This window comes from Pseudonaja textilis, chromosome 16 (genome assembly GCF_049901715.1).
Source record: "Pseudonaja textilis isolate UNSWEBS1 chromosome 16, rPseTex1.2, whole genome shotgun sequence".
Classification (NCBI taxonomy): Eukaryota; Metazoa; Chordata; class Lepidosauria; order Squamata; family Elapidae; genus Pseudonaja; species Pseudonaja textilis.
In genome coordinates this window covers 9724459-9751954 of record NC_142005.1, presented here as the reverse complement: position 1 = coordinate 9751954, position 27496 = coordinate 9724459, and the positions used below count along the sequence as shown (strand labels likewise).

Below are 27496 nucleotides of genomic sequence, written 5' to 3'. Positions count from 1 at the left end.
AGGCCTCTGTGGCTGCCCCCCCCCCGGCCTGCCAGGCAGCCATGGCACCGGGGAAGCCCCCCCGCCCCCCTTTCCTGGGCTCCCTCCGACCGCGCTCGATTAGCCGAGGCTGCAAGCAGCCGCCCCGGCCACGTTACACAACTCGGCGCCGCTGGATCGGGGCCAGCTCTCCCCCCCCCCTCCCCAGCCTTGGCCGCCCCTCCCTCCGCCCTCCACGCCGAGGACGCGTGAGCCGCCCGCACACACACCCCCCGCACGTGCGCCCCCGCGTGCAAAAGCCCTTGCACGCCCAGCCGGAGAGGAGGAGGGACGGTAGGTATGTGTGTGTGTGCGTGTATGTGTGTAAAATCCAGAGAGAGAGAGAGAGGTTAGAGATCGTGCAAAAGAACTCCGCTCGGGGTCCCTTGCACGCCCAGCCGGAGAGGAGGAGGAGGAGGGACGGTGCGCGTGCCAAAAAATAGAAAATAAACATAAAAGGCTGGTGGGGGAAGAGAGGAAGGGCGTGCAAAATTCTCCCGAGTCCCTTGCACGCCGAGACCGAGAAAAGCCGTGATTTTGTGGGGGTGTAAAATAAATGAGAAGTCAAGAGTGTGCAAAAGAAAACAAACAAACAAACAATACTCCATGGGTGTGCCTTGCACGCCGCCCCAGCAGGACAGAAGGCATGGCACACGTGTGTGTGTTTGTGTGTGCTTGCAAAAAATGCCCCTCGGGTCCTTGGCAAGGCCTGAAAGGTGTATGTTTGTGTGTTTGTGTGTGTATATCACAAAAGGCGCAGAGTTAAAGGATGTGCAAAAAACTCCCGTCCTTGAACTCTGCCCCTTTTGTTACACACGCTCGGGGTTCCCTTGCACACCGAGTGTGACACACGGATGTGCTTAGATGGGGGGGGTTGGTCTAGATGACCTACAAGGTCCCTTTCCAACTCTGATGATCTGTATCTGTGTGTCTGTGTGTGTAAAGGAAAAAAAGAGAGAAAAACTGCGCTCCCTGGTGAGCTCCCTGTGCAAAGGGCAATCTACCAGACTCTTGGAAGAAGACGCAGAACTCTTGCCCTCCAAAAAGGAAAGGCAGGGGATGATGGGTGCTGCTTCCCAGCCCTCCCAAAGGGCGCCAGTCAACCCTGTCCCGGAAGGAGGGGAGGGGGGGCTGGCACCCCCACCGTCCTCCCCTCCCCCCACCCCTTCGGCCGGCCGCACCCTCGCCAGTCCCCGGGGATAATTACTGTTTACGTGCTCGGCTGCTGGGGAACATGGGTCCTTGCCCAGGGCTGCCGCGTGGGGCGGTTCAGGTAGTGAGACAGGCTTGGGGCGGGGGTGGCGGCACGGTGGCATCTCACCTGGACCAGATGCCAACCACCTTCCTGAAATGCCAACCTGGGGATCCGCCCCGCCCTGCAGGGGCTGCTGGTCTTATAAATCTCTGCTCGCTAGAAGGCAGCAATTTGACAGGTGTAGCTGGGAGATTACAGATCTCTCTCTCTCTCTCTCTCTCTCTCTCTCTCTCTCTTTCTCTCTCTCCGCCCTTTTTCCGTCACCTGCACCAGGTTTCAGGTCTCAGGATTGCCAGCTGCCCGGTTGGTTTCTCCCTGGAGAAAAGCTTGGGGAATGAAAAATCCAGGTTCTGGTTGAAGGAAAGGGGGCCAAGAGGAGATGCCACCGAGGCCACGAAATTGCAAAACAAAACAAAACAAAACAAAGGCCCAAATCCAACCCTTTAGCTGGGTTTATTTTGGCCTCTCCATCCAGGGAAGGAAGTAGATTTGCTTACAAAACAAGCGTTTTTTTTAAAAAAATTCCCCAACCAATCTTCGTCCCAAAGCTGGGACAGAAATCGCGAGAAAAATAAAATAAAATAGCCGTGAAACTGACTAGATCTCCTTTCAGTGCTCTGGAAAAAACAAATAATCCTCAACTGAACAACCCCCCGATGGTGTCCAACATTGGGGAAGGGTGGATTTTTGTCCCGTGTTTACGGTTCTTTCTTGCCGCATCCTTGCCGCATCCTGGTTTGTTTTCCTACCCGGGTTCTCCCTGGGGGTGTGTGTGTGTGGCGTCTCCCAGGCTGTGCTGCCCCCTAGTGGAGAGCCCGTCCCTGCCACCCCACACAAAAGCAGGCTGGGTCCTGCCCAACCTCAGGGTGCCAACCAAGCAAGCCCTGCCAGCTGCTTATATAACTTTGGAGTGACTCACCGGCTTTTGATCCCAGGGAGGAGAACAGTTTGGAAGTCTGGGTGCCAGGAGGAAACGTTGCAAGGAGCCGGTCCTCAAGGCCTGCGCAGATGAAGAGGAAAAGTAATCTTCCGTCACCAACACGGGCGTGCTTGCGGGCGGAAATCCACGGGGTGGGACAGCCACGACCACGCAGGAGGGTTTGAACAGAAGGAAATGGCCTTTAAGAGCAGACAGGAAGGGCTGGAGAGGAGCAAAGACTCGTTTCTGGCGGAGTTTGGGGGAGAGAAAGACAGACTTCTGCGGCTTCTGCTGCTTTCCTTGCATGAAGCTAAAAGTCTCTCCCTCTCTCTCTCTTTCTCTCCCCCTGAGAACGGAGCTGGAGCTGGGATCCCGCGATCCCAAATAAAGAACGATCGATCGGTAGGAAAACGGGGTGGGGGGATTTTCCTGCAGACTTTTTGGGGGATTTTCCCAGCGTCTCCGGTCCGCGGGATTTTAAAATGATGAGTTTGGTGGTCCCTGAGGTCCAAATGGTTGGCCACCCCTGAGTTAGGACGTTACCAAGACCTAGAATTTTCCTGATTACCTCCTCATCTGATGGGGTAGTCTTATTTTGCCAGAATTTTGCGTAGCTAATCCCGGCTGCTGTCAGTCTGTGTAAAACTAAGTATGCAATTCCTTTATCATTAACCCTCTGGGATTATTATGCTCAGCAGGTATATTTCTGATTTCCAGTCTATCTTCTGTTTGGTTATTTTATTTTATTTTCCCAGCCAGCTCTCTGTTTTCTCCCAAAGATTGTTTTACTCTAAAAATATGAATGAGTGAAACATTAAGAAACGTGTTCATGTGTTATTAAATGATTAGCACTATGATTAGGAAATGGGACGATATATTTTATAATATTAGCTGTGGTTTTTGTTTCTTGAAGACATTATACTTATTTTTGAGTCTATCATCTTCACCTCTGTAACTGTCTGGTTTGGCTCTGCAACCCAACAGGACAGATAAAGACTCCAGAGAGTAATTAAGACTGAAGAAAAAAAGAATTACTACCAACCTGCCTTCCATGGAGGACCTGTATATTTGCACAAGTCAAAAAGAGGGCTGGGAAAATATTTACAGACCCCCCCTCACCTCCTGGACATAAACGGTTGCAACTCCTACCCTCAAAACAAGGCTATAGAGCCCTGCACACCAGAACAACTAGACAACACAAGGACAGTTTTTCTCATGACTCCGCTAAACAAATAACTCCCTCAACACTGTCCCAACGATTTACAAAGTCTGCACTACTATCACTATTAATGTACACTGAGAGCCTTTGCACCAAGACAGAATTCCTTGTGTGTCCAATCACACTTGGCCAAGAAAGAATTCTATTCTGTTCTATACTTGGACAAAACGCTGTATTCAAAAATGTTGATCAAAAAAATGTAAGAATAAAAATAGACTTGGAATCTCTTCATTTGCTCCTCTTCCTCTTGCAAGAATAAGACCTCGCTCTCTTTCACTTCCTGTCCTACCTTGTAGGGAGGGCTTGCGAAGCACCAACAATTTGCAGCTGGTAGATTCAATCCCCAATAAAAGTTTCAATCCACAGTGGGTATCCCAGGATATCCAATCCAAAGGAGAAACACAAAAAACTAAACTTTGGGAACAGAGAGGCCAACGGAACTAGTTCGCCTTCAAATAATAACTTTGATTTTTAATCCCTTTAAGATTTTTATTTTTATTTTAGAAATAAGGCAGCCAACGTATCCAATGCACCTTCCTCCTATTTTTTTTTTAACTTACAGGCTGTCCAACTTTCAAGGATTCCAACATTTTTTGAAGTGCCAACGTTTTTAAAACTTTGGAGAAAGTTTGCAGTGCTCATTAGGGCCACCCAAAGTGTATTATTAACGGCTTTTCTTTGTTATTAATCTTATCAAGGCCTCTTAATGAAGAATCTGAAGGTGACACCCTGCTAATGAAAGTCTTCTGCGGTCAAAATGGAAAAAAAAAATAATCAAATTTGCACGATGCGTTTTCGTGCTGGGTGTGTTTTGCCCTGTTTTAAGCAGGTAAGATCTAAGGACCTATAAATTTAATAAATTATGACCTAGAAAGCAGCTAATTTACTTTTCACTCTTGAGCCTGTATTACCCTATTTATTAAATCTGAGGGTCAAATATATATATGCTCTTTTCGATGGATGCATTGCTGTTCCTGGGCTCAACCCTTTCTTAACTCCCACCGAACCGTTGCATTCGCAATAAGCTTGGAAACGAAAGGCCCGTCGGGATACTAGTCCTCAGTGTGGCTCGGCATAAATTTAAAATGTTCCAATTCTTGAAAGAGGAGGAGGTGGCTGTCCTAGTCTGACTTCTCTTGGTTAAAAGTTAGCAAATCGATACAGAAATGGAAGCGGTTACGTGAGCCAAAACAGATTTTGCCAAGGATAAAAGTAGAAAAACATAGATTTTTTTTTTCCTTCTAGGAAAGTTGGAAAAACTAGAATGCTGATCCTAGCTCGCCCTCGTGTGGTTGGATCAGGAATGGCAAGCATCATCGAAACTAATAATAAACTAGGACTCTAAAAGTACGAAAATGATTAAAAAGCGAAACAAAAACTTCCAGTGAAATCCCCTTTTTAAATTTTGTAAAGCTTCCCCAGTGCCAAGAATTGGGCATTGCAACAGGAAAAAGCAGGGGGAAAAAATGCCCTTTAAAAAGATGTGCATTTTATTTTTTTTTGGTATTAGTTAATTTGCGATTCACTTATTTTAGTGCAACTTTTGACTTGGGAATCTACAATACAAGGTAGAAAAAATAATAATTAAGCAGTAAAGAGCTCCCTCTAGTGGCTGCAAGTGGTTTTTTTTCCAACTGTGAAAAGAAATGCTGCCCTCTGGCGGCAAAATTTGGATAAGTCAGAAACCGGATCTTTGGGGCAGCTGTATAAAAAAGAGTTTAAAAACAAACCAACTTCATTAAGTATCCCAGTTGAACAACAAAGCCCAAGTGTAAAAAAAAAACAACCCAAAAAACTTTATACTTTTATATTTTTAATGGAACCCAGAGTGGCAATTTTGTTACTTAAACCCGACGTATACCTAAAACAACTTGGTGTGAAGTTAGACAACAGGGATTTCAACCGAAGATGGCATTTCTAAAAAAGGAAGCGGCTCCCTCAACTTTCTAGCCAGCCTCTCTCTCTGAGAAGAACAATGAGAGAATTGCAGGCTTGGGATACGCTGAGGCCATCTAGTCCAACCCCCTGGTTTAAGGCCAGTTCAACCCCTTGCAAAGCTGGTGTGTGAACCTTCAGTGGCGACACCGCAATTCTGGGGTTGTCTTCAATTATTGGGGGGCTCCCCCACCATTAAGAAAGACGGGGGGTGCAGACATTTCCAAGCAAAGATGGCTTGAATTAAAACCTGGTGGAACTTGGTTGGTTTTCTACCGATTCCTGCTATACCACCGTCTGCCTCAAGGTGGCAGTGATACTCAGGGTGGCAGAGCTCCCTCTGGTGGCTGCTGCCTGGATCAAACACACTGGCACTCCACTTAGGACCCATCACTGGGGTGGAGATGTAATGGATACGGTTGTTGTGCCCTGGTTTGTGGACTTTCCTTGCCACGGCCATTAAATGAATCGTATCCTTAAGCAAACCGTGCATCGTGTACTGAGTCCATTGACATTGCTTGCCCTGGGGAGGCGTGAAATGGCGATCACGTGACCCCCAAGGTGCCTTCCTCTTAATCAAGTAACCCTGGGGAGACTGTGACTGTTGTAAGTGCGAGGATTGGCCATAAACCTCTTTTGGAAGCACCGCCATCACTTTGAACGGTTGCTATGTCAAGGACCACCTGCATTGAGGTGTAGATTCTCCAGGAGTGGATGGAAGCTCATCCTTAGCTTCTTAGTTAGTTGGAGTAAATGAAGGAGTAAATTTACCGAGAGGGGCATTGAAGGGCAGTCATTGCCCCTCCTGCCGTCCGTGAGGACATCTATACCAACCCCGGCACTTCTCTGCCAAGGACCGCCCCTCCTGGTTCAGGGCAGAAGAGAATCCAGTGGGACATCGCACTCGCCCAACACGACGTCCCGCCGAAGGCTGCAGGATTTGTTCAGCACTTTGATCCTCAGGCTGCGCCGGGGAAGCTCCTCGGGGGTCACCCCCTCGAAGAAGAAGTCCTCGTTGAAGATGGGGTTGCGTGTCCTCTTGATGATGGCGCTGCGCTGCCTTTGACTTGGGCCGGGATGCAGCTGCAGGCCCACGCAGCAGTGGAGGTGGCGAGGGCTGCCCTGCGGCGGGTAGAAGCCTTCGGCGCTCACCAGCCGTACCCGCAGGCTGCCCGGCGGCTGGAGGTACTCGCTGGAGAGACGCAGCTGACCGCCTTGGCTGACCGTCAACGTGACCTCTTTGGTCAGCCGCTGGCGGCAGCGGATCAAGCCCAGGGAGTAGAGCGGCGCCAGGGACCAAGCACCCGGCGAGATCCAGGGAGGGTCGGCCTCGCGGCGCAGGCAGCAGGGACTGGTGTCCGTGGAGCTGGTGTCCTCCGTGGAGAAGGAGCTGGGACGCAGGTTGTGCGGGGAACGGCAGGCCAAACGCCGCCGGTGCCCATAACCGTGGCCCGGCAGGAGCCCATCGAGAGGACGCATGGGCACGGGGGAATTGTACGGGGAATTTTCCGTGGAAGAGGCAGTGTCGCTGTCCAGGCCTGGAGTGGGCTGCAAAAGGGGCCTTGTCCGTGGGGAGGAAAAGCAGCCAACTTGCCCTCGGTGGGGCGGGGGCTGGCTATGGAACAGCGATTCCCGCCGCCAGGTGTTGGGGCTTTCGGGCAGGCACCCCAAGTCCATCGGGGTTGGGAGCTGGATCATGGCGGGAGTGCCTGGGCATCGCGTCCCAGCCTGCGGTCTCTCCTCCTGCACCGCAGCGCCCTCGTTTTTGACCGGCCGGGCTGATGCATCACCCAGCCTGGGGTTCCCAGCTGCCCGGCGGCCTTGGAGGGTGGCGAGGTTGGGTGGGATCAAAAAGGAGGGGATTGTGTCAGGGGTCAGCACGTTGGGACAAGTGGCTTGGACGTTGCGCGTCTTTCGCTTGGAGAACATCTCAGCTCACAGGCCGGCGGAGCAAAAATGATAAGGTCGGCCCAAGACGCAAGCGAGAAGAGCCATGAGGGCGAATGCTCTCACGTCGATCTGGGAGGAAATGGAAGGAAAACCAGTTAGACCCAGTTAGACCCATCGCTCCGCCTGCAAAGCAGCGTTAGAATCATCAACTCAAGCTTCCTTCGACCACCTTCAACCATCCTGGAGGTTTTCAGACCTCTTGAGGACTAGCGGCTTACTTTGGAAACAACAACATTGCAACTCAAATACAAAATTTTTTTTTATAATAATCAGATTTTCCCCAAACACCTCCAGCAGGTGAATAGAAAAAAAAAAAACCTACAACCAGAAAGTTTTTAAAATGAACCCACAATTAATTCTTCAAAGGTGAGCATCCATCCACTTTCCTCTGCTGATGTAGGGTTGTTGTTTGGTGTTTTTTGGACCACGGGAGGAACGAAATAAATTAAAACACTGACAACTCGCTAATAAAAAAAAAAAACTGCAACCCCGTTCTCCTGCCTTTCATAGTTCCAGGAATTTGGCAACGGAGACAAAACGTCCTGTGTTTCGCAGAAGGAAGAGGGGAAAAAAAAAAAATGTCCGAAATGGTTTGCCAAGCTTTCTTTCATTTTGGAAACAGACCCAACAGGGGGATTTCGTGCCCAGGTGTGGCTTCAAACACCTCTGAGGTGTTGACAGGTGTGGGGGGGGGCATTATGTCCCCGGGAAGAAATGCCAGGAGGCGTGGAAGACCAGACACGGCAAAACCAGACGAACAACTGGCAAGTGTGTATGTGTGTGTGTGTGTGTGTGACGCACCCACGCTTCCCTTTGTTTCTCTCCTTCGCTCTCCCCTTCCTTCCAAACCCGCTGACCCATTTGGCAGGAGGAAGAGGAGGGGGAGGAGGAGGAGAGCAGGGTCTCTGAACATGCGCAGAGTCCGCTGCTTGGATAGAAGCCAAGGTGGGCAGAGCGAGAGGTGTTTTTTGGGGTTTTTTTGTGGGGGAGGGGAGCAGTGGAGAAACGACCGGGAAGAGGGGGAGAAAATCAAAGTTTTTTTAAAAAAAAATATCTCCCAAGCTTCCTGATTGAATGAATTTCCACATCTGAGGCGAGAACCGCTTTGCGCAAATGTAAATAGATAGATAGATGGATAGATAGATCGATCGATAGATAGATGATAGAAAGAAAGAAAGAAAGATAGATAGATAGATAGATGGATAGATAGATCGATCAATAGATAGATGATAGAAAGAAAGAAAGAAAGAAAGAAAGAAAGAAAGAAAGAAAGAAAAAGAAAGAAAGAAAGAAAGAAAGATAGATAGATAGATAGATAGATAGATAGATAGATAGATAGATAGATAGATAGATAGATGATAGATAGATAATCAGGAGGAATAAACTTTGGGGCAGAAGCAGAACAAGAAGAAAAATACCCCCAAAAAAGTTTAGTGAGATTGCAAAAGTTGCGTTTTTATCCTCCCTCCTCCTTGCAAATCTATACAGCTAAAATACAGATTTCTCCCCACAGGGACAACGGGGCACATCGTATCTGCTTGTACGAGAAACTGTGCACCCCTCCAGTTGCCAAATGACCCCACACCCACCCACCCCAGACCCCCTCCTAAATACCTTGGCATCCTTCCTTTCCTCCTCCTCCTCCTCCTCCTCCTCCTCCTCTCTTCCTTCACCCCTTCCCAACCTGCCTCCGTGGCTCTCCAATGCGCCAACCGGCACAAGGCAAACTTCCCATGTTGCTGTTTACCATCCAGAGCCTTTCAACGTCACCGCGGGTTCCATGTTGTTGTGTTCCGGCTGCCACGACCCGGCCTCGGTCGAGGGGAGTCACACCCCAGCAAGCCACCGCCGTGTTCAGCAGGTCGAAGTTCAAAGCTTGTTTTGGGGGCATCCAAGTATCCCGGCTCAAAAATGGGCCACCATCCGATCAGAAGCTGGGCTTGGCCCAAAGAAAGCCGGAGGATTTGGACGGCTTCGAGACACCGTCCCGGCGGCGTCTCCATGGGGCAACGAAAGCCTTTTCCTTCTGCTGTTGGCAGGCTGCCCCACTCCGATCAGGTTTGGCACACAGAGCAAGAACAAAGAGACCATTCTTTGAAGCCAGGGTAGATGTTTGCAGATGGTGGCAAGCCAACAAAACGCAGCCCTCCTCCTTACTGTGAGGTGTGTCCATTGTTGCAACCCTCCAGGCGGACCGTTGATGGACTGGCCTCTCTTAAGTTTGGCCCACGTGGTGTTTTCTTTTTAATGAACCTAACATGGTTCAGCGACAACCAGCAGAAAACAAACAGCGCCGTTGCTAAGCTGGGTAGTGAACACACAACTTTTTCCCGGGATGCACCAGGGGTGAGAATGCAGAACAAACCATCCAAGATATCCAAAATTGGTTTGCGTCCGTTAGCGGCTTCATAATATTTAGGCCCAGGGTCTTCAACCTTGGCAAGTTTAAGACTTGTGGACTTCAACTCCCAGAATTCCCGAGCTAACATGACTGGATAGATAGATAGAATAGATAGATAAAGAGAGGTAGGAGAGAGAGAGAGAATAAAGAGACAGACAGAATAGATAGATAGATAGCATAAATAGAGGGAGAGAGAGAGGAAGATAGAATAGATAGATAAAGAGAGGTAGGAGAGAGAGAGAGAATAAAGAGACAGACAGAATAGATAGATAGATAGCATAAATAGAGGGAGAGAGAGAGGAAGATAGAATAGATAGATAAAGAGAGGTAGGAGAGAGAGAGAGAATAAAGAGACAGACAGAATAGATAGATAGATAGCATAAATAGAGAGAGGAAGATAGAATAGATAGATAAAGAGAGGTAGGGGAGAGAGAGAGTAGAGAGAAAGAGACAGATAGAATAGATAGATAGATAGCATAAATAGAGGGGGAGAGAGAGGAAGATAGAATAGATAGATAAAGAGAGGTAGGGGAGAGAGAGAGAGAGAGAGAGAATAAAATAGACAGATAGATAGATCAGGGGTCTTCAAACTTGGCAGGTTTAAGACTTGCAGACCATCTCCCAGAATTCCTGAGCTAACATGACTGGAGGAGGAATTCTGGGAGGTTACTAACTTGAGAACTGCAGTGATTCACTTAACAACCGTGGCAAGTTGTAAAATGGGGCAAAACTCATTGGACAAACGTCTCCAAAGTACCCGAAGGCAGGACAAGAAGCAACAGATGGAAACTTAATTCGAGGTTGAGAAGCAACCTAGAACTAAGATTAAAAAAATAATTCTGACTTTGAAGAACAATGGAACAGCTTGCCTTCAGAAGTTGGGTTTTTAAAAAGAAGAGGTTGGATAGATATTTGTCCAGAATGGTGTAGGGGCTCCTGCTTGAGCAGGGGGTTGGACTAGGAGACCTCTAAGGTCCCTTCTAACTCTGTTATTTATTCCATTAAACACAAGGCCACACTCTACTTGACTTCAGCACCAGGGACAACTCCTGAACGCATCAGGACCACGGACAGCTCCCCATTTAGCCGGGAGCCAAAGGTATCAAAATGTTGACTCACCAACATCAAAGACGATGTTATTCCAGATCTGATTTTAACCGTCTTCCTCTTGAACCCAGACCCTCTCCAGGGGAAAAAATGCTCGAGTCCCCATTGCTAAGTGACACCAGTTTTTTGTTTTTTTTAAAAAAGGGGAGGGTAATGACTCCATTTTTCTTGATCACAGGAAAACCACTTTGAGAACGAAATGGATTCGGGACACCTCATTCTTCGAACAATTCATGCCATTCCCTTATTATTATTATTATTTTTATTTTGCAAAGGGAAGCTTTCATCCCCTGAACTATAAATATATTTAGAAACTTGGGGAGGCAGGAAAAACAGTCCCCATTCCTGAAAGATTTGGGGTGCTGGGAGAACCGGAGAAGAGTCTTGATTCCTCCCCCACTTTGCAAAATCAAGAAGACATCATGAATCATTTTGGAATTCTTTCTTTGCGTCACTCCCTGGGAAGATCCAAAGAGAAAAAAAAAAGGTTTCAGTCTCCGACGAGAGCCAGAAGCCAATTCAAGCTTCTCCTTCAAGGACGTGCAAATAGTCTGTTTTTCCCAAAAATATATATATGAAATTTCAGGAATCTTTTGGTGAGAAGCCCGCAAAGGATCGCTGTTGGCTGGAAGAAGGATCAGTTGCATCCGGTCACTGGATGGGAAGAAGTCATCACGTCCAGATGGATCAAGAGAGCTGCAGCCAGGGAGATGGAGAGACAAAGAGATGGAGGAAGAGTTGAGACTGGAAGAGGAAATGGTTGGGCGAGGAGATATGGATGCCTTTCCTTTGGCTAAGCCGTCCATCGTGTCTCTCCAAGAGCTTCCACCACACCTGTTGAACCACACCTGCCCTGCAGGAAATACCTAGCCCTCCACCTAGCCCATCTGTGCCCAAAGGGAAGAGAAACCCAGAAGACGAGGAGAAACGGAAGAAAGGAAAACCGAAAGCCAAGGAGATCAATGGCGGTGGCTCCCTTGTGTCTTATTCTTCCTTCCAAAGGAGGCTGGAGAGGAGGAGGAGGCCTCTTCCAAGAGTGTTTCCCCAAGTAGGAGAGCCAATGGGAGGGTCCAATTGGATCCCACAGGTAGACTCACCTGTGGCTTCTGCGTGAAGGATTCGCGCGTTGGTACTCCGCACACACCCGGACAGAAAAATCTTCTTCTCTTCTACTTTCTCCACCTTGGTTTCCACGAGGACTACAGAGCCCAGCGGGATGGGGCTGGAAGGGGAAGGATGGGCCTGTCAAGGGCAGTGGATGATGGTTCTTGGCAGCTAAACCTCTCTGTGGGTTTCTCCCCTGCCTGCAGCCAAAGTCATCTCAAGTGCCACCCTTCCCTCTCCTTTCTGAAGCAACCAGGCTGGTTGGTCTGGTTTTGTCAGCCCAAGGTGAAGGCGGAAATACAGGCTAAGAATACAGGCAGTTCATTGAGTGGCCATTCAAAGCTATGACATGACTCGGGGCCATTTTCATACTTACGACCGAGAGAGAGCTCAGAGGAAGAGCCAGGCCCACCCCCTGTTCATTCTAGGGCACGCAGGGAGGAATGGAGAAGGGAGCAATGTGGGTTGCATGGCTTACGGGGGAGGAAAGGGCCCTGATTCCCTTAATTAGCTGCAGCTGGAAACACAGTGTTTAAAAAGGGAAGCTGCACACAGCAAGTTGTTGGGAGCAAATCGTGAATTTATCTGGTATCGTAGAAGCTTATCTGGGTTCCTGGCATCTTCCCAACTGTGTGTGTTTTGATGACCTTTCAAGTCTGCAATTCCTTATCCTGCCCTGTCATGTTAATTACCGCCCTGTGGTTTGTGTGGATTTTTATTTACAGTTTGCATGTATTTTGTTTTTGGACTGGATTTCCTCCACTTAAAGGCTGTTCTTGGGAGATTTTTTCTCTCCAGCCGAAGGTAACTGGACATTGGGGGCAAAGTTGGAGGTATTAAAGGGACGCTCCTTGCTTATCCGACTGTGTTGCCTTTGTGCCACGCCCCTTTGGGTCATCACAGCCTCATAGAATGGCAGACTTGGAAGGGATCCTAAAATGGGGCAAAATTCACCGCACCGACGTCTCGCTCAGCCACAGGAAAATTTGGGGCTCGCCGTAAGCCGAGGATCACCTCAGTTGGGGGCGCAAAGAGACGCCGATCCCTGCTCACCTCTTGTAGTTCACGGAGAGGTTGGCGGTCACCACGAACCCCGAGGCACAGATGCCGCAACTCGCAAAGGTGTGATCCAGGATGGCGGCCACGGCCCCCCCATGCACGAATCTGGATCAAATCGGGAGTCGACATCAGAAGAGGCGGAAGGGGGAAGGAAAAGAGTGCGGAGAAGAGCAACCATTAGGGGACTGGAGGCTAAAACATACGGAGAACGGTTGCGGGAACTGGGGAGGTCTTGTTGGATGAAAAGAAGGACCAAGGGGTGACAGGATAGCAGGGTTCTGATATCTGAGGGGCTGCCCCAAAGAAGAGGCAGTCAAGGTACTCTCCAAAGCGCCAGAAAGCAGGATGAGAAGCAACGGATGGAAACTCATCCAGGAGAGAAGCAACCTGGAGCAAAGGAGGAATTTCCTGACAATTGAGGACAAATTAACCGATGGAACAGACTTTGTGGCTGCTCCATCCCTGGAGGCTTTTAAGAGGAGATTGGACGGCCATTTGTCTCAAATGGTCTGGGGTTTCCTGCCTGGGCAGGGGGCTGGACTAGAAGACCTCCAAGGTCCCTTCCAACATCTTTTAGATGTTAGAAAACAGACAGGAAGAATATCTAGCCGAAGGGGGAGACGCAGGCTCCATCAACCCATCCAAGCTCACCCGATCATCCCTTCCAAATGCGACCCAGTTTGGAGGAGAACTGCCATCCGTCTCTCCGAGCCATTGTAAAACATGGCAAACTCGAACCCGCGGCCTTCGGCAGCCACGTTTCGGACGAACAAGCAGGCATCTGGATGCTTTTTCGGGTTGTAGCCCAATTTGCTGAGGACTACAAATGGAGGCGGTGGAGGAAAAAAAAAAGCGAGGAAGAAAACAAAGATATTAAAAGTTGGAAAAAGGAAATCCCCTATTTTATTCGATTTGAAGTTTGGGCTAAAATAAAACAGAGCTAAGAAATGCTGCCCCTCCTCCCCCCCCCCCAGAGGAGGAAAAATGATCCAGATCTAGAATATATTTTTAGGGGGTGGGTGGGAAATAGATTTGTTTGGGGCAGGTCACAAGGGTGGCAATTGGGAGTTCATTTTGGAACCAGGCTACGTGAGAAAAGTTGGTGCAAAATTGTCCCCGCATTAAACTGGAACTTGGATTTTGGAATTTGCTTCCACTTCAGAGGTGAATCTGTTGGCCTTAATTAATTGCACCAACATTGTCTGACCCCCCAAACAGGGTCTTACCACCCATAACTTAAGGTTTCTGAGGGTTGGAAATCCATCCATCGCCAAGTTGCCGAGTCGAGGAACACAACCCCAGACTGCCACACCTTCCTTCCAAAGATGGGGAGATCTTGTAACTTGGGACGTGGTTGAGAGCCAGATCTTTCATCCTACGACTTGATAAGACAGCTAAGGTGTTGTTGGTCAAGCTGGCCAACTTGAAGATGAGTGGCGTTCAACTCCCAGAAGTCCAGCTGGCGGGGAGAATCTGGGGAGTTGGAAGGCCACCCATCTTCGCGAGGTTGAGCGACATTGCAGAGGGAAGGATCTAGAAGAACGATTATTTGGGAAGGCCTGAAGATGGAGAACTTGCCATCTTTCTAACAAGCAGACCTTCGCCGGAGGAAGGCCACTCTGGGAGGAAATGCTTAAAGTGGGATAGAAAGACTGACCGGGCATGCTGTCCACGCTGTTGTTATAACTCGGCATGCGTTGCCAAGATCCATCTTCGGACAACTTTGTGAATTTTTCAAACTGGTCCATCATCTCTTGGCTCCAACTTGGGTTAGGGACACCAAAGTCCCTGAGAAGTTGGTGGGACTCTTGCTAGGAAACAAGGAAGACAGGATATCTGTGTTGAGGGCCCCCACTACAGGACACTTCAGGGCACATGGGTGGGTTATTTGCAGATATCCAACCATCTCTGTCCGCCACAGCAGGTCTCTTGGGCTTGGAGTGCCCTCTATGAATGCAGGAGCCTCAACCTTCTCTAGATCCTCCAGAATCTCCTTAGGATCTCAGAACCTTTTAGATGGTCCTCCAAAACCAGGGATGAAGAGGTTTATTTGGGGAGGGTGTCCTCCCCTTTCTGTTAAGCCCTCCCAAATACTCACCGTGGAGGTCCTTCTGAAGAGCACACGAGGATTCTGTGCCAAGAGTTCTTTCGTTGTTGCCAGACGAGGTATCTCGGTGGCCAACCCTTTGACCGCCTGGTTGATGCTCCTCAGAATACCATGCATTCTGAATCTTCTGGCCTGCTGAGCTCTTGGAAAGGGTGTCTTCTTCTCAGCAGATCTTCTTCGTGCAGAACTCAACTCACAACAGCTTCAACAGGTTCCTCCCTTCCAACAAGCAGTGAGGAACTTCACCCAGGACCAACTGGATTTAAGCCTATCGTTCGTTCCTTCCAGTGAAGACACACCCTCAAATTAGAAGGACTTGAGAAGTTTGCTCAAGTGTCTGATTTCACACCAAGATCCTCCATGATAAACACGGGTCCAGCCACCCGGTCTTAATTCCAGATCCGTCAGCATATTTTTCACTGGGTAGATCAAACGAGCACGTTGTTTCTTGGCAGGTTTTTCAGATGTCCAGAGTTACAAGAGATATCCACAGAGGTGTAAACAGAGATGACATATAGCTCCACCAAGCTCAGCTTGGCAGATGTGCCTGGGTTGGGTCCTTCCATTATGGGCAAAAACATCTCCTGAATGAAGGCAACTATGTGTTCCAGGATAATGACGCAAGATCGAATTTGGGTCGGAAGTAGGATGAAAGATGTACTCTTCCGAGCTTTTGGACTCACGCTGGAACCCAACCTCTGAGAACTTCTCTCTATGGGAGCACATTCTTTGGGCTGTTGTGTTTATGTGGTGCCTTCCTATTGGGAAGAGTAGTTCTCCACTCAGGGGAACCTTATATTTTAAAGTTAATGAATGACCGCGTATGACTTGAGGGATGCGGAAATCGTCTCTCCCTTTTCCCCATCCCTGACCCGTGGCCGTTTTCCTCCTTAGCTCCCAGCTGGCATCAGGAAAATCGGGAAGAACGAGAGGAATTTGCGCAAACCAGTTCCTAAGGACAAAACGATGGCAGATACATCAAGAGCGATTACATTGGTCATTCTCATTTGCAGTCGCCATGCTGTTCACTCAAACCAACATGTAATAAAACACACGGGTAAAAGTAAGGTAGATATCAACTCTTCTTCCACAAGACGGCAGGGCAAAGAGGTAGGCGTTTAAGAGGCACTCTTTATTGTCTTATATTAAACCAAAGTGCTCGAAATAAACACAAACTAAAAATTATAAAAATTATAAAAGTGAAACACCCCTCAAGCATCATCACAAAATCTCCAGAACCGTAAAGCCTACAAACTTGAAATTGGGCACATAGGTTCCTCTTGGCTTTTAGGGGCTCACTAAGAAAGGATTTTTCCAAATGACCCTCAGAGCATTTAGAGTATTTCCATTATTATTATTATTATTATTATTATTATTATTATTATTATTATCATCATTATTATTATTAACATGCTCTGATGCTAAGGAGTTCGACTCCACCTCCCCACCTGGAAAGAAATCTGTCCCAAACGCAAAACACAAGCAGAGGAGAGGAGGTTCAGTTTCACTTTTTAGTTTCATAGCAGCGACCAGCTTTAGTACAGAACAGTTGAGCTAAGCCACGCCCAGGCTCCTTGCTGTCTCCTTCTTGCTCACACAACAAGTAGTATTTCAGTTTCCAAACACGTTTTTTGGGGGGGATTCACGGCCCTCCCGCCTCCAAAACAAATGCCAAGTTGGTGTGGGTTGCAGTTTTGACGCGCTGACGTTCCGCCCGGTTGTGCAAAGAAGGGAGATACACCGATGAAACTCCGAGAGGGGCTTGTGGCGGGAGAGTTGAGGAAGGCGGATGTGTCTGTGGGCCTCCAGGTTGTTTGTTTTAAAGGGGAGCTGCTGGAATCTGTTTCTTTCTTGGTCGAAGAAAGGACAAGAAGCAATGGGTGGAAACTAATAAATGAGAGAAGCGACTTAGAACTAAGGAGGATGTGGGGTGTGAAACACTGACCTTTTATGATGTCCACGCATTCGTCAAAACTGGCGAAGTGTTGCCACGACCCATCCTTAAGATATCTTTGCAAACTTCTCAAACTGGTCCAACATCTCTTGGCTCCAACTTGGGTTGGGAACGCCAAGGTTCTTGAGAGGCTGTTGACTTGCGTTGAGGAACACCACTCATGCCCACAAGATATTTCAAGGCACGTGGGTGGGTTACTGGAAGTCTTCAATCTTCTCCGTCCATCTCATCAGGTCTCTTGGGCTCCGAGTGCCCTCTATGAATGCAGGAGCCTCAACCTTCTCTAGATCCTCCAGAATCTCCTTAGGATCTCAGAACCTTTTAGATGGTCCTCCAAAACCAGGGATGGAGAGGCTTATTTGGGGAGGGTGTCCTCCCCTACCTGTTAAGCCCTCCCCAATATTCACTGTGGAGGTCCTTCTGAAGAGCACACGAGGATGCTGTGCCAAGAGCTCTTTCGTTGTTGCCAGACGAGGTATCTCGGTGGCCAACCCTTTGACCGCCTGGTTGATGCTCCTCAGAATACCATGCATTCTGAATCTTCTGGCCTGCTGAGCTCTTGGAAAGGGTGTCTTCTTCTTCTCAGCAGATCTTCTTCATGCAGAACTCAACTCACAACAGCTTTAACAGGTTCCTCCCTTCCAACAAGCAGTGAGGAACTTCACCCAGGACCAACTGGATTTAAGCCTATCGTTCCCTCCTTCCAGTGAAGACACATCCTCAAAATCTAGGAGGACTTGAGAAGTTTCCTCAAGTGGCTGATTTTTTTTCTTCCTTCCATGACGTGCGCCGAGAACCTTCCACGATAAACCTGGATACACTCAGGTGGCCTTAATCCAAGATCCGTGGGCACATTTTCACCCAGGAGATTGGACAAGCATACAGCTGCTCAACTGGTATTCAAGTTACAAGAGTGAGACCCTAGTGGTTCAAGCAGAGAAGATGTTGTGTGTTTCTAATATTTCTCCACCCAGGGGGGCCTTGATTAAAATGAACAAATGACCATATATATATATGCCGTGACGGATATGTGGAGATGGTTTCTTCTTTTTCCATCCCTGACCTGTGGCCATTTTTTGCTCCTTAGCCCCCAGCTTTCAGAAAAAAAAAATCAGGAATAACAAGGAGGAAATTACACAAACCGTTTCCCAAGGATGAAACAAGAGAAGACACGTAGAGTAAATTATATTTATGGTTCTCGTTGGCAATCACCACGCTGTTACTCAAACCAACAGGTAAAACAATTGTGCAAAAGTAGGGTAAGTGCTAACAATCCTTCTGTAAGGCACTCAGAAGGCAGGGCAGAGAGGTAGGCATTTAACAGGCACCCCAAGACATAAGGTTGTGCACCCCACGGACTGTGAGCAGACCCAGGGAAGAGGCCCAGATGTTGGTGAACGCGGGATGCTGCGATTCTCGGCGCTTAGGCAGAAACCTCCCCAGGTGTTGGCGACCAAGGAGGGGAGCAACCATGTTAACACTGCCCCATTGGACAATTCAGCACCGCCTTTCCTGAAGTCACTCAACCTCACTCTCCGAAACTATCTCCAAGGTTAAGCAGAGCGGATCTCAAAAAGTGTATCTGGATATAAGGTTAGATCAGGAGTTGGCAACCCATGGCTCTGGAGCCGCGTGCGGCTCTACCTTCCCTCTGCTGTGGCTCCACAATTGATAGGGTTTTCGGTTAGGACAGGTAGAGGAAAAAGGACGCCACGCTAGGAGACTCTATGATGGGGGAACCGGACTTCTGGTCGGCTCCAGAATTGACCGGGGAGCTTCCGGTTAGAACTTTTGTGGCTCTTTGAGTGTTTTAAGGTGGCCGACCCCTGGGTTAGATGATCATGTTTGAGAGTCCTCCTCTTCCTCCTCCACCCCGCAAATCCCCATTCCTTCTAGCACCGATGACGCTACAAAGCTGGGTCCTAAAATGTCTGCAAGGAAACTGCCCAGTTGAGAGACGCCCACGGTCCAATCCCGATCCGATTTTCTTCGACTCCCACCAGTTTGGAAACTCGCCTTAGAAGAAAAAATATCTACCACATGTGAAAGGGTAAAATATAAATATCCTCGAAGGGCCAAGAAAAGGGGGAGCGAGTTCGAAAGCAGCCAGAAAACACCCATTGGGTTTTAGAACCATGGCGCCAAGGACAGATCTATAAAGTGACAACCTGACCAGAAACACAGTTTTCGGGATTCACGGCCTCCCGCCTCCACGACAAAGGGTGCCGTGCCAAACAGGTGTGGGTTGCGGTTTTCGAAACACTGATGTCCCACCCAGTTCTGCAAAGAAGGGAGGAGAGATACCGATGAAACTCCGAGAGGAACTTGTAGTGGGAAAGTTAAGGAAGAGGAAGGCGGATCGGGAGGTGTGCGGCGGGCATCCAGGTTGTCTGTTTTAAGGGGAGCTGCTAGAATCCGTTTCTTTCTGTGGCTGCAGTTCGATGAAGAGACCTTAAAAAAGAAAAAACAGGAGAGAAACAAAGGAGATATAGACAATTCGAGGCCAGGAACATAGAATATTACTGAAAATTGTATCAGGCAATCAGGGTGGCCAGCTTTAATCTATATTTCTCAACACTCGGAGAGCTTTCGGCCACGTGGCTTGGAATTCTGGGAACTGTAGTCTTGGGGTGGGGTGGGATGGAAATTCAGGTTGGAGAAGGCAGGCTGAAGGGACCCTGTACAGGTAACCCTCGACTTATGACAGTTCCTTGAGCAACCGTTCAAAGTTACGACGGAGACTTACCTGTGGCCTCTGCATGGAGAGTCTGTCCATCCACACTCCAGACTTCGCCGCTCGCAAAGATCTTCCTGCCTTCGATCTTGTCCACCCGGGTGTCCACCAGGATCACGGAGCCCAACTCCACGGGACTGAACGGAGGGGGAGAACAAAGGCTAATGGTTACGAGACGCCGAATTCCTCCCTTGGCAACTGTGGCAAGGTAGGTGACTTCACAAATGTTTCGCGGTTGAGAGGCAGCGTGTCTTGGTAAAGGTTCCCCTCGCGCTACAAAGCCGAAGAAGAGTCAGCGCTGCCCGAAGACGTCTCCGTGGTCATGGGCAGGCATGACTAAACGCCTTTGAAGGCGCACGGAACGCTGTTGTCTTCCCACCAAAGGGGTTCCTATTTTTCTACTTGCTTTTATTTATTTTTTTTACGTGCTTTCAAACTGCTAGGTTGGCAGAAGCTGGGACAACGAACAGGAGCTCACTCCGTTCCGCAGTGCTAGGGATTCGAACCGCCAAACTTTCTGACCGATAGGCTCAGCGTCTTAGTCGCTGAGCTACCACGTCCCCTTAAGACAACGGCCTGTCTAGACAATGCATATAAAATACTATAAAAAAATATAAACAATAACATGTTTGGTGGTCAGTCTCCTCCTCCATCCCCCACCAATCTTGTTAGGAGGCTGAGAGATCGACTTAGGAACAAAACCAAACCTTACAAAAATGGCTTGTTTATATTCTTATGAAAAAAAAAAGAGTTGTGATTTGATGTTTAATGCCTTATTTTACCGCGCTGACTTTCAGCTCTGTTAGAATTCATTACTCTGCTAAACAAATAATTCCCTCAACACTGCCCAACTATTTACAAAGTCTGCACTACTATTATTAATTCTCCCATCACTCCTTATCGCCATCTCCTCCTACTTGTGACTGTATGACTGTAACTTTGTCGCTTGTATCTTTATGATTTATATGGACTGTTTCCTAGTATGATTTGATTGCTTACTGTACCTATGGCTATTATTAAGTGTTGTACCTGATGATTCTAGACTCTTGTATCTTTTCTCTTATGGACACTGAGAGTATTTGCACCAAGACAAATTCCTTGTGTGTCCAATCACACTTGGCCAATAAAGAATTCTATTCTATCCTTTCTTTCTTTCTTTTTCTATCTATCTATCTATCTATCTATCTATCTATCTATCTATCTATCTATCTATCTATCTATCTATCTATCTATCTATCTATCTATCTGATTTGATTGCTTACTGTACCTATGACTATTAAGTGTTGTACCTTATGATTCTTGACTCTTGACAAATGTATATTTTCTTTTATGCACAGAGTATTTGCACCAAGACAAATTCCTTGTGTGTCCAATCACACTTGGCCAATAAAGAATTCTATTCTATATTCTATTCTATTCTATTCTATTCTGTTCTGTTCTGTTCTGTTCTGTTCTGTTCTATTCTTTATTCTTTATTCTATTCTATTCTATTCTATTCTATTCTATTCTATTCTATTCTTTATTCCATTCCTATTCTATTCTAACACAGAGAGCTGGAAGTCAGTGTTTCTTTTTTCCTCCCCCCCACTCACTTCCCTTTCCCCTTTTCCTCCCCCATTGCTTTTCTATTTACTTTTGTATTTCGTATCTTGTCTGATAACTCAATTTTAAAAAAAAGTTAAACCTGGAATAAAACAAAACCAAAAAAACCTCCTTGGAATCGGCACACCTGGCCAATTCCGACTTCAATTCTTCTCCTCCCAATTCAGACCTCCTTTCCTAAGGAGGCACTGACCTCTTGTAGTTGATGTTGAGGTTAGCGGTCACCACCCTGCGGCTGATGTAGATGACGCTGGCCCCCACCGTGCTGTCCAGGATAGTGGCGATGGCCCCGCCGTGGGCGAACCTTGAGAGGCGGAATAAAATAAGAACTCAACCACGGAGGCTTGAAGAAAGAAGGAGCTTGCAAGCTCCCAAAACGGGGAGGGGATTTATGTGGGTAAAACAAAGAAAAGAAAATTGAGCGGCCCGTTTTCAGAAAGAGTCAACGCCAGGGGACGCTACAAAGAGATAAATATTTATTAATGATTGAACTTGTGTTTATTTATTACATTTATTTGCCTCCCCGTCCTCCGGCTGGAGAATTCTGGGAGTTGGAAGTCCACAAGCCTTAAAGTTTCCCTGCTATAAGTGGAGAATTCCTGGCTGCTAGAAATGAACTAATGGATGTAAAGTATGTACGTTTGCAGCTTAGAACTACGTTTGCAATTGTCCTGTAAGATTTCAAAGCAGGGGGTTGGATTAGAACAGTGGTTGCCAGCCAGTGGGCCGGGGATTTTGGTGGTCCGCGAGAAAATTTTGGTGGTCCGCAGAGAAATGTCCTTCCCCCCCCAAAGCAATTAATCCAGGCTGCGCAGGGATACAAGGCTGTACCGCCCACATGCCCGCCTACCCGCTGTCCCCCACGCTTCGGCCGAGTGCAAACCTTACCTTGAGTAGAGCCACGCAAGCTGGAATTGGAAGGTAAGACCAACGGCAGGGGAGGGAAATCCGTCCCGGGGTGGCTTGCTGACGTTGGTGGGGAAGTCGTTCCCATATTCCAGAGCTGCAGGAGTCACAGGATTGGCCCTTTGGTCATCCTGGAGCAACTCTTCCAGTCCATGGCAGGCCGGTGCACCTGGGTGGAGGAGCAGCTACTCTGGGATGACCAAAGGGCCAGTCCTGTGACTCCTGCAGCTCTGGAATATGGGACCAACTTCCCCACCAATACCAGCAAGCCACCGTCAGTCAAAATCCGTATTCATGGTCCACGGAATTTAAAATGATGAGTTTGGTGGTCCCTGAGGCCCAAAAGGTTGGCGATCCCTGGGCTAGATGACCTACAACAGGGGTGGGCAAACTTTTTGGCTCGGGGGCCTCATTGACTTTTAAAATTTGACAGACGGGCCACCACCTGGTGTCGAAATGCCTGTCATTACAAGTCAAAATAAAATGAATGCAATCATTCACATCAAACCTTAATTCTGTACCAATCTTCGGCGGGCCGGATTAAAAAGACCAACGGGCCGGATGTGGCCCCCGGGCCGTAGTTTGCCCACCCCTGACCTACAAGGTGCCTTCCAACTCTATTGTGAATATTCTGATTTTTTTAAACTGGATTTTTTTTTAAAAAAAAGCTCACCCCGAAGGCCCCTCGAGGTAGGGCCCTAATTGGAAGACGGCCGCCACCCTCTTCTCCGAAGGCTTCAGGAACATGGCGTACTCAAAGCCTTTGCCTTCCTCGTCGATACTTCGGAGAAACATCCGGTATTTTCGGTTGCGGAGCTTTTCCTTCCAGGGTCCTTCTGCAGAAGCGGCGAAAAAAGGTAACGTCAGCTGAGGCTGAAGTACATCGAGGTAGACCACACCTTACAAACGCAACCGAAGGCCGGCATTTCTACTGCTGAGCCAGGCAAGGTGGCTTGACTTTTCTGGTCATGGCTGTTGAGCGGAACCCTGGAGTTGTCAAGTTAGCCATAGGTTTGTTGTGAAGAGAGAAAGGGAAAGCAAGGAGAGAAGTAGGGAGGAGAGAGAAAGACCGAAAGATGGAAGAAAGGAAGGTAGGAGGGAAGGAAGGAGGGAGGGAAGAAAAAAAGGGAAGGACAGAGAGAAAGAGAGAAAGAAAGAAAGAAAGAAAGAAAGAAAGAAAGAAAGAAAGAAAGAAAGAAAGAAAGAAAGAAAGAAAGAAAGGAAGAAAGGAAAGCTTGCCTGGAAGGTGATCAGAGTAACTTTGGTAAGATGGCAGCTTCTGCCATCTGCCATCTTTCGTCATCTCCATATATCGGTTAAACTGGTGCACCATTTCTTGGCTCCAGCTTGGGTTGGGGACAGCCAGATCTATACTCTTCTCTGATATGAGTATCCCAGCCTGCAAAACAGAAAATGGACCTTAGAACACGGAACAAGAGGGTCGGAGGGGACCTTGGAGGTCAACCAGCCCAACCCCCAGCAAATACAAATCTCTGGAGTTCCCTTGCTTTGATATCATTTGGTGTCAGCTTGGGTCACCCACCAAACATGGCTTAAAACAGGGGTGGCCAACTCTGGCTCCTTCATGAGTTGAAGTCCACAGGACGTCAAGGGCCCAGAGTCGCCTGTCCCTGGTTTAAAAGCCACGAAAACTGGCTTGATGGGCGGTGTGCTAAACCCAATGGAAACAAGCCACGATGCATGCAACAAGCGACAGCATTTATCAGACGGCCGGGTGAAACCAGACTTTTACGTGAACACGGTGCGGGGAAATTCACACCGGAAGTCAAAGCTATTCCCCCAACTAAACCTCCCCCCACAAATACAATAAAATAAAAATAAATTCTCAGGGTTGGTTAGGACAAAAGATGAACTGGCAACTCTTTTTCTTTTTTTTGGATACTTACGGCGGAATTTCCTTGTAGCTTGTGGGAGAAACGCTGGAGGAGTGCCCCGTTTCTAGGAGTCACAAAGTAAGGGAGACCCCATCCCAACCTTGCCCAGTTCCTCAGCATGACTGGTGCAGTTCAAAGGATCCCACTTCTTGTCAGCGGAATTCAGAATTCATTAACCGCGATGGCGAGAGGGGAAGAAGTCAGACCTCCACCTGTCAAAAGAAGGCGAGAGTGACAGTTTAAAGTTTAATTTTGTGGCTCAAGAGAGATCTGTCTTTCTCTCTCCCCTTAGTTGCCCCCACTTTCTGGGTCGTCACAGACTCCAGTCTCCATTTCTCCCAGCCAGTAGGACAAGTGCAGTGTTTGGGAGCTGATGGGGACTGTAAGCTCATCTATCCGGGCCACAGCAGTGGTTTTTTTCGTGGGGGAGGGGGGAGGGCATCCTAAGCCCAAATGGCAAAAGGTATCCTGTGAAGGTCAAGCAGTTGAGCAACATGGTAGTCTTGGCAGAACCTTAAATATGGCAAATATTGGACTTCCGTGGTTCTCCAGCGTCTCTTGTTTATTCATTTCTATCTCTTGATCCATCGCCCTTTCTTTTATTCCATGGCATGAAATCACCCCTAATTTCTAGATTTTTTTTACAAAATTGCATGTACAAAGTTTATTTCCTGTATACACACACACACACACACACACACACACACTTATATTCTCTCCCTCCCTTCCTCCCTCTCTGTATGTATATATATATATATATATATATATATATATATATATATATATATATATATTCAATATGAATATGCATATTGTCAGTTGCCCAGACTCATTGGATATGTAATGGCATGTTTTAATATATGTGTACTAGAACATTTATATAGCCGCTTACTCTATGGAGCTAACAATACACACACACACATTCTACATATACATATATTCACTGAGAGCTTATTCATCAGAGACAAATACCTTGTGTGTCTAATCACACTTGTGTGTATATATGTATGTGTGTGTGCATATATATGTGTGTGTGCATATATGTATGATATTCAGCTTTTGCCACGTCATTATAGTTGTGCTTTTAAAGTTGTAGCGACGTTTCGGCAGAATCTCATCTGCCATCATCAGGCTTCTGTATTGGGTTCGTCTGTGAGTCAGACTTTCACAGCTGTTTCAGCTTTAAATTTGGAGCTAGCGTACTGTGATTTCCTGGGTCATTTGCTATGTTGCAAATTCTTAACTTCTTGAGAACTCAAGAAGTTGCAACACAGCAAGCGACCCAGGAAATCACAGCACAAGACCAAGGATACCACAGTAATAAAACTCACAAGGTCACCACACCACCCATTACCCAAGCCGTTAAAACACGGGAGGCTAATGGAAAAAAGATCACTACAAAACAAACGACCCAGGAGATTACAGCACAAGATCCAGGATATCTCCACAACAAAACTCACAAGGGCATCACACAGCCCGTTATACCAACATCAATACATGTCATTACATACATTCCATATCTATATTTGTATCCCCCCCCCACATATATATGTAAATTATATATTATTATATATAATTTACATGTATATTATATATTATATAAATTTTATAACAGAAGCCTGATGATGGCAGATGAGATTCTGCTGAAACGTTGTACAACTTTAAAAGCACAACTATAATGACGTGGGAAAATACCCGAACAAAGATGAATACCATACATACATACATACATACATGTATATAAAATTTATTTATTTTATTTTACTTATTTGCCAAGCAAGTATTAGATAACAGGTATAAGCATGGTTATGAATACATGAATTGGATACGAATAAAAAAGAAAAAATAGGACATATATGTACACACGCACACACACTCATATATTCCATCATTATACTTAATGATATATACTTAATATACATGTCATTACATACATTCCATATCTTTATTTGTATCACATATATATGTAAATTATATAAATTAAATTAAATATATAAAGTAAATTATATATTATATATGCTCACATATATATATATATATATCACACATGATCCCTTGCCCTTTGACCCCTTCCCCCCGCGTGACCCCTGACCTCCGACCCTCCTTGCCTCCGACCTACCTGCTTCACCTTCGCCTCTCGATGGTAGAATGAACGCGAGGCACCGCTCCTGACGTCACTCGAGGGGGGGCTGAGGCTATCTCCGACGCATGCGCGTCACGCTCTTCGCCTTCGGGCGGGAGGCGCTCCGGCTTGGGTGCGCCGGGGCGGGGGTGGGGATGCGGTCGTACTTCGGTTGCGCTCTTCGCTCTTTTTCCCCTCGCGCGCCGAGGCCCCTTGAGGTAAGGAACTGTCTCCCCGCCTCATGCCGGAGTCTCCTTTGTTCCCCGGGTCATTTTTTGAAGCAGTTTAATCGCTCGATCCCACTTACTTTGAGGGTCAAGTCAATCAAGGCAAAGTATCCAATCAGGCGCCGTTGGGCTTCCTCAGTTCTAATGAGCCTCTCTTGGATTGGCCCTTAAGAAGGGCCAGTCCGGCCCAACAGCGGTCACTCGGATGCTCCAATCATAGTTCACCTTGTGCCTACTCTAAGCATTGCCCATTGGATAAGCCGTCCGCCAATCTAGCGTTTTGTGACGTGCCCCGCCCCAGCCTTGCAACATCAAACATTCCTGAGTCAGGCGGCCATTGACGTATCCAATCGTCTTCTCTGATTGGCCCAAGGGAGTGTCAATCGCAACCTGGGGTTTACACTCTTTGCAGAGCCCAGAAAAAGGCGTTTCTTGTGCTGGCTGTAGCCCTTTGCACATGCTCAGAGGCCCCAAAACCTCTTTTAAGACCTTTCTGATGCTTGAGTGCTTTTGTGCAAGGGGCGCAAACCCCCCTTTCTCAAGGGAAAGGCATCCCTGAGCATGTGCAGAGTCCCCCAAGGAAACCACCCCGCTGTTTTTTTTTTTTCCAAGCAGCTTGCAACGTCTTTCCTTCTGCAGAAGGCTAGGAAGCCGCAGCCTTTGGCATCCAAGAGGACCCGACTTTGCAACAGGGCGGACCAAAAAAAAACGTGACCAGAATGAGGCTCCTGGCGGAGAAGAACCAGCATTAAAATTATGGCCTAATGCCTTGCCTGGAACTGTCCCCGATGAATCATGCAGAGGAAAAAACTACTGCGAAGCTCATCTCGGGCCAAGAACATCGGCTCTGCTTGGGTTTGCAGCCTCAAGCTGGAAAATGGAGAGGGCCCCGCAGCTGGAAAGCAAGCCTCTCGGGGAGCTGCTGCCTCCCAATTCCTGACCTGCTGGTTTCCTACGTGCAGGGATTTTTAAAAAACAGTCG

At 47.6% G+C, this 27496-nt stretch overlaps 4 protein-coding genes and 1 long non-coding RNA gene across 9 annotated transcripts in view; 2 read left to right on the top strand and 3 right to left on the bottom strand.

Annotated features, from left to right (window-relative positions):
- The first annotated feature begins 178 nt into the window (after positions 1-178).
- On the top strand, positions 179-4792 carry LOC148124603 (uncharacterized). Its single transcript, XR_015739720.1, has 4 exons — positions 179-312; positions 1547-2594; positions 4110-4240; positions 4657-4792. It is a non-coding gene; the product is annotated as an uncharacterized LOC148124603 (long non-coding RNA).
- Positions 4793-5204: 412 nt separating this feature from the next.
- Positions 5205-9567, bottom strand: C2CD4D (C2 calcium dependent domain containing 4D). The gene is made up of 2 exons (XM_026724766.2): positions 9044-9567; positions 5205-7365 (listed from the first exon to the last, which is right to left on the bottom strand). Exon 2 carries the CDS (start codon positions 7273-7275, stop codon positions 6217-6219), a length of 1059 nt encoding a protein of 352 aa, XP_026580551.1. The 5' UTR covers positions 7276-7365; positions 9044-9567; the 3' UTR covers positions 5205-6216.
- Positions 9568-11073: 1506 nt separating this feature from the next.
- On the bottom strand, positions 11074-18064 carry LOC113454310 (acyl-coenzyme A thioesterase THEM4-like). The gene is made up of 6 exons (XM_087914243.1): positions 17436-18064; positions 14625-14778; positions 13619-13787; positions 12962-13072; positions 11902-12026; positions 11074-11500 (listed from the first exon to the last, which is right to left on the bottom strand). Exons 1-6 carry the CDS (start codon positions 17559-17561, stop codon positions 11442-11444), a joined length of 744 nt encoding a protein of 247 aa, XP_087770369.1. The 5' UTR covers positions 17562-18064; the 3' UTR covers positions 11074-11441.
- Positions 18065-18202: 138 nt separating this feature from the next.
- LOC113453850 (acyl-coenzyme A thioesterase THEM4-like) lies at positions 18203-26421 on the bottom strand. 2 transcript variants are annotated; one of them, XM_087914235.1, is made up of 7 exons: positions 26285-26421; positions 24178-24377; positions 23510-23669; positions 22944-23106; positions 21558-21668; positions 19775-19899; positions 18203-19479 (listed from the first exon to the last, which is right to left on the bottom strand). In XM_087914235.1, exons 2-7 carry the CDS (start codon positions 24283-24285, stop codon positions 19424-19426), a joined length of 723 nt encoding a protein of 240 aa, XP_087770361.1. In that variant the 5' UTR covers positions 24286-24377; positions 26285-26421; the 3' UTR covers positions 18203-19423. The 2 variants fall into 2 exon arrangements, with proteins under 2 accessions (XP_087770361.1, XP_087770362.1); XM_087914236.1 differs by having other exon boundaries at positions 26294-26417.
- Positions 22188-27496, top strand: part of LOC148124601 (uncharacterized) — a 40192-nt gene continuing 34883 nt past the window's right edge. For 2 of the 4 annotated variants that reach the window (XM_087914228.1, XM_087914229.1), the window contains exon 1: positions 22188-22285. Coding sequence is in view for 2 of the 4 variants with exons in the window: in XM_087914227.1 (XP_087770353.1) it covers positions 26374-26505 (132 nt within the window). In the remaining 2 variants the exon portion in view is untranslated. Of the gene's footprint in view, positions 22286-26373; positions 26506-27496 lie in introns of those variants that run through there. The other 2 variants (XM_087914227.1, XM_087914226.1) reach the window with 1 other exon arrangement.

What these genes read in the sequence shown, in the direction of transcription:
- C2CD4D (XM_026724766.2), bottom strand. Translation starts at nt 7,275, where the DNA reads ATGTTCTCCAAGCGAAAGACGCGCAACGTCCAAGCCACTTGTCCCAAC.
- LOC113454310 (XM_087914243.1), bottom strand. Translation starts at nt 17,561, where the DNA reads ATGCATGGTATTCTGAGGAGCATCAACCAGGCGGTCAAAGGGTTGGCC. An exon ending in TCTTCAGAAGGACCTCCACA is followed by an intron (nt 14,779 to 17,435) that starts GTGAATATTGGG and finishes CTTGTTTCCTAG; the next exon opens with CAAGAGTCCCACCAACTTCT. An exon ending in CATTTGGAAGGGATGATCGG is followed by an intron (nt 13,073 to 13,618) that starts GTGAGCTTGGAT and finishes GATTTGATCCAG; the next exon opens with ATTCGTGCATGGGGGGGCCG.
- LOC113453850 (XM_087914235.1), bottom strand. Translation starts at nt 24,285, where the DNA reads ATGCTGAGGAACTGGGCAAGGTTGGGATGGGGTCTCCCTTACTTTGTG. An exon ending in AGCTACAAGGAAATTCCGCC is followed by an intron (nt 23,670 to 24,177) that starts GTAAGTATCCAA and finishes TCTGTTTTGCAG; the next exon opens with GCTGGGATACTCATATCAGA. An exon ending in TCTCCATGCAGAGGCCACAG is followed by an intron (nt 19,480 to 19,774) that starts GTAAGTCTCCGT and finishes TTCTTTTTTAAG; the next exon opens with GTCTCTTCATCGAACTGCAG.